The following is a 10,000-nucleotide window of genomic DNA, read 5'->3' as shown; positions in this document are numbered from 1 at the left end:
GTCGCCTAGGATATCAACCTTTGCCAACATGACTTCAATACACATCCTATATTTAGTCACTGATGTTTATTTTCCGTTTTCTTCTTCCACTGTTTGATCCTGACATGAGAGAGACCTAACTCTGTGTGTGGCTCTAGAGCTAGACCCTTGTGTATAGATGTGTGATAGAGGGTCACATTTACATATGTGTTATCTGTGTGTGTAAACATGTGTGTTATCTGTGTGTATAAACATGGACTGACATACACATAAAGACACGGACGTATACACATAAGAAATCACAGAAAAGTTGAACATCGAGGTCATTGGTTTCTGGGTGTACATCGTCCATTGGTCCAGTTCGGAAACATTATTGAAACGGTCCGAGTGATTTGTATTTGAGTACAAACCAAGGTGAGCTTAACCTGAGTATGATGTGCTCTCAGGAGAAGCTGGGTGTTCAGTTTGAGAGCCCAGAGGGCAGCCCGGCTGACGTGGTGTCTGCTGTGGACCAGCCAACCCTACAGGTGCCGTCCTCCTGTCTTGACATCTCTATGTACACAGTATTCACATGAAACAAAGGACCTTCCACAAGCTTTATGATATCATTAACATGAAATGTCTTTTCAACTTGTTTGTGTGTATTGCTTCTGTGTGTGTGTGTGTGTGTGTGTGTGTGTGTGTGTGTGTGTGTGTGTGTGTGTGTGTATGTGTATATACGTGTGTGTCTCTGCATGTGTTTGTGTGTGTGTGTGTTTGTGTGTTCAATGTGTGTGTGTGTGTGTGTGCAGGTGAGGGCTGCTGAAGCGGTCCCGCGGGGCCTCCTGTGGCTCCTGGATGAGGAGATGGTGACCCCGGGCTCCACTGAGAACGCGGCCCTGGAGAGGGTCTGCCAGTACTACAGCAACACCGGTACACCAAGCACCTGAGACCACTGCGTTGATTTCACTTTATTTATACTATTGAATGTAAATATGACGTATGGATTAGACTTCACCTTACCGTACTGTTGTTAATATCAATACAGTTGAGCCGTTAAACTCTGGTAAACAACCTTTTCATACAGTTATGTATTGATATTTTTCACTTATATTGATATTATTGTTTGTATAATTAAGGAACAACATACCCTACACTATTATGAGTGGTAAAATGTATAGTTGTTTTAGTAAACTCTTGTAAACCACCACCACTTGCCCGACCTAGTTATTAATTATTAAGGAATAGTAGAAGGAGATGTATGCTTGGTATGCTTAGATGAAGTCAGAACTGTTGCCGGTCCTGTTAACACCCTCCCCCCCCCCGCCCAGTGCATCAGTGCGAGCAGCCCCTACAGTGTGAGGTCAACCACATGCTAGGCCTGGACCCGGTGCGCTACGACCTGACGGGCTGGTTCGGTCTGATCCAGAACAACCCCTCCTCCCTCAACGCCGCCACCCTGCTGCAGAACTCCACCGTGTACGTGACACCCGCCGGGTGCTTGGGTTGGGTCTCAGTAAAGCTGCTGCTGCTGTAGTCTTAGAGAGCAGGTTTTTTTAAAGGAACAACCCAGACAAACACCCCCTCCCAACCCCCGCGCTCCACCATTGAGTAGTGTTAGTTGCGCGCATGTGATTGGCAGGCAAGATGTATTCAGTCCAATCAGGGTTGAGAGGCCCTGATAGTTGACAAATTATCTAGGGGTGGTCAATCTAAATCAGAAAAAATGAAAGTATAGAGGCGCTTTTAACCAGAACAGAGCCATCATCATCCACCATGACATTTTTCTGTCTAAACCAAGTTTGTGTGTCCTCATCGTTATTACAACCTATTGCTAATTTTAGATGGCGTTTATAGCCAAGATTATTTTTTTTATGCTGCTTTTCAATATGACTCTTTCAATACTATTCATATATTTATCAGTCCCTCCAGAAAAATGCTGCGTTTTTTTGTGCTTTTTGCGGCCAAAAATCCTTGATTATGCGGCACATTTTCTTAAAAAATGTGATGAAAAATGCGGCATATTTATGCAATTTTATGCAATGAAATTGCGGGAATTTGCAAAAATTATGGGAACTTGCAAGGAATTGCGGGAACTTGCAAAAAATTGCGGGAACTTGCGAAAAATGCAGCTTTCCGATAACATTCACGTCTTGTAATTACGTCCCTTCATAACGTTCCCATGGCAACAGCGGGAAATGGCTGCTCTTGTGTGAAGAAAACACAACATTTTTCAACTCTCTGCTAAGATGTATGTGACTTTTTTGCAACAAAAATGCAGGGATTATGAAATCATGCAAACCCCGCATATTTTGCGCGGAAATCAGCAATTTATGCGGTGAAAGTGCGGCATATTTGAAAAAATGCGGCCTCTGCATGAATATGCAGACTTTGGCTGATTATGCGTTGAATTATGCGATCGCATAATCACGTTTTTCTGGAGGGTCTGATTTATTTGTTTTATTTTCAAGGTCATGGTCAAATCCCCACACAAACATCGATCCTTTGCAGCAATTCGTGTTTTGATCTCTTCTGTTTTTCTTCCTCCCCCAGTGGGGTGGTGAAGGCCCTGTTCTCCCCCAGGTCCTCAGTGCCCCCTCTGTGCCGGGGGCTGGGGGGCTTCGAGGGCAGCAGCCAGCGCTCCCTTCAGCGGAGCGGAACCATCCGGAAGACCTTCAGCGGGGGCATGGCCGCCATGCGCCGACACTCGGCCTCCATCGCCGTCAAACTGCAGGCGGTGAGAACTGTAATCTGATCTGTACTCTGATCTCTAATCTGATCTGTACTCTGATCTCTAATCTGATCTGTTATCTGATCTGTACTCTGATCTCTAATCTGATCTCTAATCTGATCTGTACTCTGATCTGTACTCTGATCTGTAATCTGATCTGTAGTCTGATCTGTAGTCTGTTCTCTAATCTGATCTCTAATCTGATCTGTAATCTGATTTGTACTCTGATCTCTAATCTGATCTCTAATCTGATCTGTACTCTGATCTGTACTCTGATCTGTAATCTGATCTGTACTCTGATCTGTAGTCTGTTCTCTAATCTGATCGCTAATCTGATCTGTAAACTGATCTGTAATCTGATCTGTACTCTGATCTGTAATCTGAACTCTAATCTGATCTGTACTCTGATCTCTAATCTGATCTGTGATCGGATCTGTACTCTGATCTCTAATCTGATCTGTAATCTGATCTGTACTCTGATCTTTAATCTGATCTCTAAAATGATCTCTAATCTGATATCTAATCTACAATTTGATCTCTTATCTGAGCTCTAACCCATCCTAGTCTGCTCTACACTCCAAGTATAATTCATTCCAATCTAAACTGATCTGATATCATCTCGTCTATTCGAATATAACATAAACTAAATCTTTAATCTACTCTCATCCATGCCAATTTGATCTAATCTATTTGACTACACCCTACCCTAATCTGATCTATTCTACTGTAATATATTCTACTCTAGTGCATCTTAAATGAGGGAGAACATCGATGGGCTTTCTCATTCGACAGGATGTTGGGTGTGAAGCCTTGTCAGACCGTCCCCATCTCGGGAGTTCCCCTACTTTCTCTCTGAAATCGGTCTGGCCCCAGTCCCGTTCAGTGCCTTGTTTGGCCTGAACTTGAAGCCTGATCTGCAGAGAGAAGGAGAACATGTACTCAGAAACTAGGGCTGTCTCACGAGGCTGATCACTAATGCACTGGTCATGAATTTGTAGATGTTGTGCAGTTATCAATAAGTAATGAAGCCTAGTTATATTTATTATTTTTCAAATTGACTCATTTTCTTACTCACACAAATTATTTAGTTCACGGTTCTTTGTTTATAATACATCAAGTCACCTGGGTAATAGAGTTTCTCGTTATTTAAAAATAAAGCACTTCCTTGGGTGTAATTAATTTTTCAATTTGAATAACGTATTCATCAATGCTGGGGTAGAATGGAATCCAGTCCAATCTGATCCGATGTCATGTAGTCTAATACAGTCCCATCTTTAATATAATATAATCCAGTCCAATCTGATCCAATGTGATGTGGTTTTATCCAGTCTAATCTCTAATCTAATCTGATGTAATCCACCCCCCTTCCCCCCAGGATGCTCTGCTGAACCTGATTCGTCGTGCGCGGCCCGTCTTCCTCCAGTGTGTCAAGGCCAAGACAGACGCCGGCGTCTTCGATGTCCGTGCACTGCGCGTCCAGCTACACTCTGCCCAGATCCTCCCCGCCCTGCAGCTCTACCGCACAGGTGGGATAATTCCTCAAAAAACGACTGTAATCTAGCTAGGATTAGGTAATAATGTAGAGAGTATCACAGGATTATCTGTCCAGAAAACAACTGTAATCTAGCTAGGATTAGGATTATGATGTACAGAATATCACAGGATTATATGTCCAAAATACAACTCTAATCGATCTAGGATTAGGATTATGATGTAGAGAATATCACAGGATTGTCTGTCTCTGAGGTAACTATAATCTCTAGGATTAGGATTATAAAGTAAAGAATTTGACTGGATTATCTGTCCTACAGCAAACTATAAAATTATTAGGATTATGATGTAGAGAATATCAAAGGATTATCTGTCCAAAAAGTGACGATCATCTATCTAGGATTAGGATTATTATGTAGAGAATATCACAGGATGATCTGTCACTGAGGTAACTATAATCTTTCTATTATGAGGATTATAAAGTAGAGAAAATCGCAGGATTATCGGTCCAATAACCAACTGTGATCTATCTGAGAAAACCCTGAGTCAACCCAAACCCTTAATCAGGGGTACACAAGATGTGTTTTAGTGAACCTAAAGATTTCTCCCAGATCACTTTTTACATGATTCTTATGCACACAAACCATATGTGAGAATCCTTTGATGTTTCATTGTTGGAAAAGGACAACACCCGCGAGAGATTGATAAAAATATAAGCAACAACCATGTTATTTTTTATATACAGTGGGGCAAAAAAGTATTTAATCAGCCACCAATTGCGCAAGTTCTCCCACTTAAAAAGATGAGAGAGGCCTGTAATTTTCATCATAGGTATACCTCAGCTATGAGACACAAAATGAAAAAAAAAAATCTAGAAAATCACATTGTCTGATTTTTAAAGAATTTATTTGCAAATTATGGTGGAAAATAAGTATTTGGTCAATAACAAAAGGTCATCTCAATACTTTGTTACATGCCCTTTGTTGGCAATGACAGAGGTCAAACGTTTTCTGTAAGTCTTTACAAGGTTTTCACACACTGCTGCTGGTATTTTGGCCAATTCCTCCATGCAGATCTCCTCTAGAGCAGTGATGTTCTTGGGCCTTCGCTGGGCAACACAGACTTTCAACTCCCTCCAAAGATTTTCTATGGGGTTCAGATCTGGAGACTGGCTAGGCCACTCCAGGACCTTGAAATGCTTCTTACGAAGCCACTCCTTCGTTGCCCGGGCGGTGTGTTTGGGGTCATTGTCATGCTGAAAGACCCAGCCACGTTTCATCTTCAGTGCCCTTGGTGATGGAAGGAGGTTTTCACTCAAAATCTCACGATACATGGCCCCATTCATTCTTTCCGTCACACGGATCAGACGTCCTGGTCCCTTGGCAGAAAAACAGCCCCAAAGCATGATGTTTCCACCCCCATGCTTCACTGTAGGTATGGTGTTCTTTGGATGCAACTCAGCATTCTTTCTCCTCCAAACACGACGAGTTGAGTTTTTACCAAAAAGTTATATTTTGGTTTCATCTGACCATATGACATTCTCCCAATCCTGTTCTGGATCATCCAAATGCTCTCTAGCAAACTTCAAACGGGCCCGGACATGCACTGGCTTTAGCAGGGGGACACGTCTGGCACTGCAGGATTTGAGTCCCTGGCGGCGTAGTGTGTTAGTGATGGTAGCCTTTGTTACTTTGGTCCCAGCTCTCTGGAGGTCATTCACTAGGTCCCCCCGTGTGGTTCTGGGATTTTTGTTCACCGTTCTTGTGATCATTTTGACCCCACAGGGTGAGATCTTGCGTGGAGCCCCAGATCGAGGGAGATCATCAGTGGTCTTGTATTTATTCCATTTCCTAATAATTGCTCCCACAGTTGATTTCTTCACACCAAGCTGCTTACCTATTGCAGATTCAGACTTCCCAGCCTGGTGCAGGTCTACAATTGTGTTTCTGGTGTCCTTTGACAGCTCTTTGGTCTTGGCCATAGTGGAGTTTGGAGTGTGACTGTTTGAGGTTGTGGACAGGTGTCTTTTATACTGATAAGGAGTTCAAACAGGTGCCATTAATACAGGAAACGAGTGGAGGACAGAGGAGCCTTTTAAAGAAGAAGTTACAGGTCTGTGACAGCCAGAAATCTTGCTGGTTTGTAGGTGACCAAATACTTATTTTCCACCATAATTTGCAAATAAATTCTTAAAAAATCAGACAATGTGATTTTCTGGATTTTTTTTTTCATTTTGTCTCTCATAGCTGAGGTTTACCTATGATGAAAATTACAGGCCTCTCTCGTCTTTTTAAGTGGGAGAACTTGCACAATTGGTGGCTGACTAAATACTTTTTTGCCCCACTGTATTGTAACTATTCATACTATTTGAACATGTGAAGGTTTACATTGAAACCTAATTCAACAGTGTGAATCAATTGGAAAGCCTGGATAGGGCTTGGACAGCTGTACTGTATGGCACACTGAACATAACCTTGTATTCTATTCAGGCATACATGTTGAATATAAATGGGCCTTTTTCATTATTTCTTTCTCAAGGCTAACCTGGAGAACCAATGAATGTAGCATGTCAGCCTTGTGAATGAATAGGCAGTGGCAGCTGAGAATTCTATGGTTGTCACTGTAATAGGCGTCTTCCTCTCAATTCTCCAGTGAGATGTTGAATAGAAAGTCTCCCCAGTAGACTCATGGCCGTTCACAGAGAACAGTGCTCCCTTCTCTGAATATCAATTATATTATGAAAGACCCATTTCTTATAAAGCCGCCAAGTCTTCTTAGAAAGAAGTCTCAAGTTAGTTTAATGAACAAAAACTGTTGTACTCTCTGTCAAAAGAGGAGTCAGGGTTATTAAAGAGCCCCATTAATAATTAAGTCCTGCTAAGTATTTATCATAAACTTGGTAATATTCTCTTTTGGATTTTTGTTGTCATTTGTTTTTATGGTCTCTGTAACTTGTATTATCTACTTTAACTATGAAGGTTTCTCTCTCTCTCCTCTCTCGCTCTCCCTCTGTCTCTCTATTTTTTATCTATGTCTCTCTCTCTCTCTGTTTCTATCTATGTCTCTCTCTCTCCCTCTCCCTGTCTCTATGTCTCCCTCCATCTGTCTCTATCTCTCTCTCTCTGTCTCTATGTCTCTCTGTCTCTATGTCCTTCTCTCTGTCTCTCTATATCTTTTTATCTGTCTCTCTCTGTCTCTATCTTTGTCTCTCTCTGTCTCTATGTCTCTCTCTCTATGCATATCTTTCTATCTGTGTCTCTATGTCTCTCTCTCTCTGTCTGTCTCTCTATGTATATCTTTCTGTCTATGTCTCTATGTCTCTATCTTTGTGTATCTCTCTCTGTCTCTGTCTCTATGTCTCTCTCTCTGTCTGTCTCTCTATGTCTCTCGCCCTCTCTCCAGGCTACCCAGAGCACATGCCTCTGGGAGACTTCAGGTGTCGTTTCCAGGCTCTCTCTCCTGTCATCGTGAAGCGCTACGCCTCCGTGTTCGTCGCCCACGACGAGAGGAAGGTGGGCCCTCCTTTGCCTCTCCGGCATCACCTCCGGCCTCTGCTGTTTGAACGCAATTAATTCAACAGTAATATTGGATTTAATGGTCGTGCTCTCGTTCTTGTGCTCACAATTGCCTCTCTTATGCTCTTCTCTCTCTCTCTCTCTCTCTCTCTCTCTCTCTCTCTCTCTCTCTCTCTCTCTCTCTCTCTCTCTCTCTCTCTCTCTCTCTCTCTCTCTCTCTCTCTCTCTCTCTCTCTCTCTCTCTCTCTCTCTCTCTCTCTCCCTCCCTCTCAGGCAGTGGAGGAACTGCTGGTAGAGTTGGATCTGGATAAGAAGAGCATAGTTCTGGGCCCCAGCAGAGTAAGAACCAAGCCATAGAACCTACTGCATATAGAAACAATATATAATGAACCAAAATACACTCAATCAACCCAGGGCCGTCATCGTGAGGACACACCATTGTGATTGGTCCTAATCACACAAACATCTTTTCAACAGCCAACTGATGTTGTTTCTTAATTCTATTTGATAATTCACATTCTTATATTGACTTTTTCCCTATTCTTAATCCTTATTGAAATCAATTGAATGTAACGGGTCGATCTACAGTATAAACTACACAGCCTGTGTCTCCGTAACGGACAGGTACTAATGAGGCGTGGCGTGCTGCAGTCCCTGGAGAGGCTCCGAGAGCAGCTGGTCAGCGGCTGGCTGCTCCACTTCCAGGCCTCCTGCGTGGGTCACCTGGCCCGCCAGAAGTACCGCAGGCTCAAGGTCGGTGGAGGACGAGCGCCCGGCCTCTCATATCAAGTGTTGTAATCATGATCTAATGACGAGGGTAATCCGATTCTAATCAGGATTTAATGATGAGTGTATTCTGATTCTAATCAAGTTATAATGACGAGGGTAATCCAATTCTAATCAGGTTTAAATGACGAATGTAAACCGATTCTAATGAGGTTTTAATGACAGGCGTACATTGATTCTAATCAGGATAACTACGAGTGGATTAGTGGATATCCTGCACATTATGTCTAATTAGATTTATTAAATGTAATTAAATTCACTAATTTATGTTGATAGTGAATATTTATCTTCATTAAATCTACAAGTAATTAATCATGATTCTAATAATTAATCATCGTCTGCAACGCTATTTGCTTACATTTTTTGCAGTATTCTGAAAATAAACTGGCGATAGAAGGATAGAGAGATAAGAGTAGGGAGAGAGAGAGAGAGAGAGACCACATTATCACATTGAAAAACATCAAAAGATGGAAAGATCCAGTAATCTAGACTGTTTCTACAAACTGCCATCTTTCATCACCAGCTGACAGATGTGTGCTTGTCTGGGTGGTGCGTCCCATGTGTGTGTGTATGTGTGCAAATGTTTGTCTGCATCTGCGTGTGCCCTTGCAATGATTGTGTGTCTATGTATGTATGTGTATACATTGGTTTGTGTGTGTGTGTGTGTGTGTGTTCGGGGGTGCCTGTCCACCTATGTGTCTCTGCACACTCTGTGTGTGTGTACACATGTGTGTGTGTGCACATGTGTGTGTGCGTGCGTGCATATGAACCTATGTGTGTGTGTGAGTGTGTGTGGTTGTGTGTGCACATGAACTTGTGTGTGTGCATATTAATGTGTATGTGTGTGCATATGAACTTCTGTGCGGGCATATCAACGTTTCTGTGTGCATGTCCGTGTGCATGCATGCATTTGTTTACACGTGTGTGTGTGTGTGTGTGTGTGTGTGTGTGTGTGTGTGTGTGTGTGTGCAGGTTCAGCAGATGGCGGTGAGCTGTGTGCAGAGGAACCTGAGGGCCATGCGGGCCGTCAGCAGGTGGTGTTGGTGGAAGCTCTTCTGCAGGGTCCGGCCTCTCCTCGACGTCAACATGGACAACCAGAGGCTCAGGGCCAAGGAGGTAGCGGCACACTGGGTCCATGGGTTGAGGGGCTGGGGGGTCTAGGGGCATAGGGGCGTTTCCTAGTCCTTGTGATCACAGTTAGGTCGAAGTCGCCGAGGGAGTCCGCCCTACGGTGAGGCCTCCAAGGTGTTCAGTCTCCCTGTAGGGCTGCTAGAGCGACAGCCTCCTAAAGCCTACCTGCTCCTTCGTGACACACGTCTCTGTTCCCCGACGGACAACATAAATCCCTCATTACCCTCGAATGATGTCATTCAGGGTTACCAACCTGTGCATGAAGCAACAGAACATTAAGGAACCTCACTTCTTTCAGTCTATCCGTCCATTCCTTCAAGCCGAGTGGGGGGAGCCTGGTTTCCCATCTGGCTGTGCGGCTGACCGTGGAGGCTGGCCCAATACCGTA

The 10,000-nt window shown here is 43.4% G+C and overlaps 1 protein-coding gene across 1 annotated transcript in view; it reads left to right on the top strand.

Annotated features, from left to right (window-relative positions):
* The window catches only part of myo18b (myosin XVIIIB), a gene marked incomplete at both ends in the record, with an annotated part of 36,982 nt that overhangs the window by 11,460 nt on the left and 15,522 nt on the right, over positions 1-10,000 (top strand). Inside the window, 9 exons of the mRNA XM_079756122.1 lie at positions 426-506; positions 771-891; positions 1,290-1,437; positions 2,512-2,695; positions 4,065-4,215; positions 7,583-7,692; positions 7,969-8,034; positions 8,320-8,448; positions 9,454-9,597. Of these exons, the coding sequence (XP_079612248.1) occupies positions 426-506; positions 771-891; positions 1,290-1,437; positions 2,512-2,695; positions 4,065-4,215; positions 7,583-7,692; positions 7,969-8,034; positions 8,320-8,448; positions 9,454-9,597 (1,134 nt within the window). The remainder of the gene's footprint in view (positions 1-425; positions 507-770; positions 892-1,289; positions 1,438-2,511; positions 2,696-4,064; positions 4,216-7,582; positions 7,693-7,968; positions 8,035-8,319; positions 8,449-9,453; positions 9,598-10,000) is intronic.

This window comes from Pollachius pollachius, assembly GCF_949987615.1.
Source record: "Pollachius pollachius genome assembly, chromosome: 18".
Lineage (NCBI taxonomy): Eukaryota > Metazoa > Chordata > Actinopteri > Gadiformes > Gadidae > Pollachius > Pollachius pollachius.
Note: the sequence above shows the minus strand (reverse complement) of the source record. Positions and strands in the feature narration are given on the sequence as shown.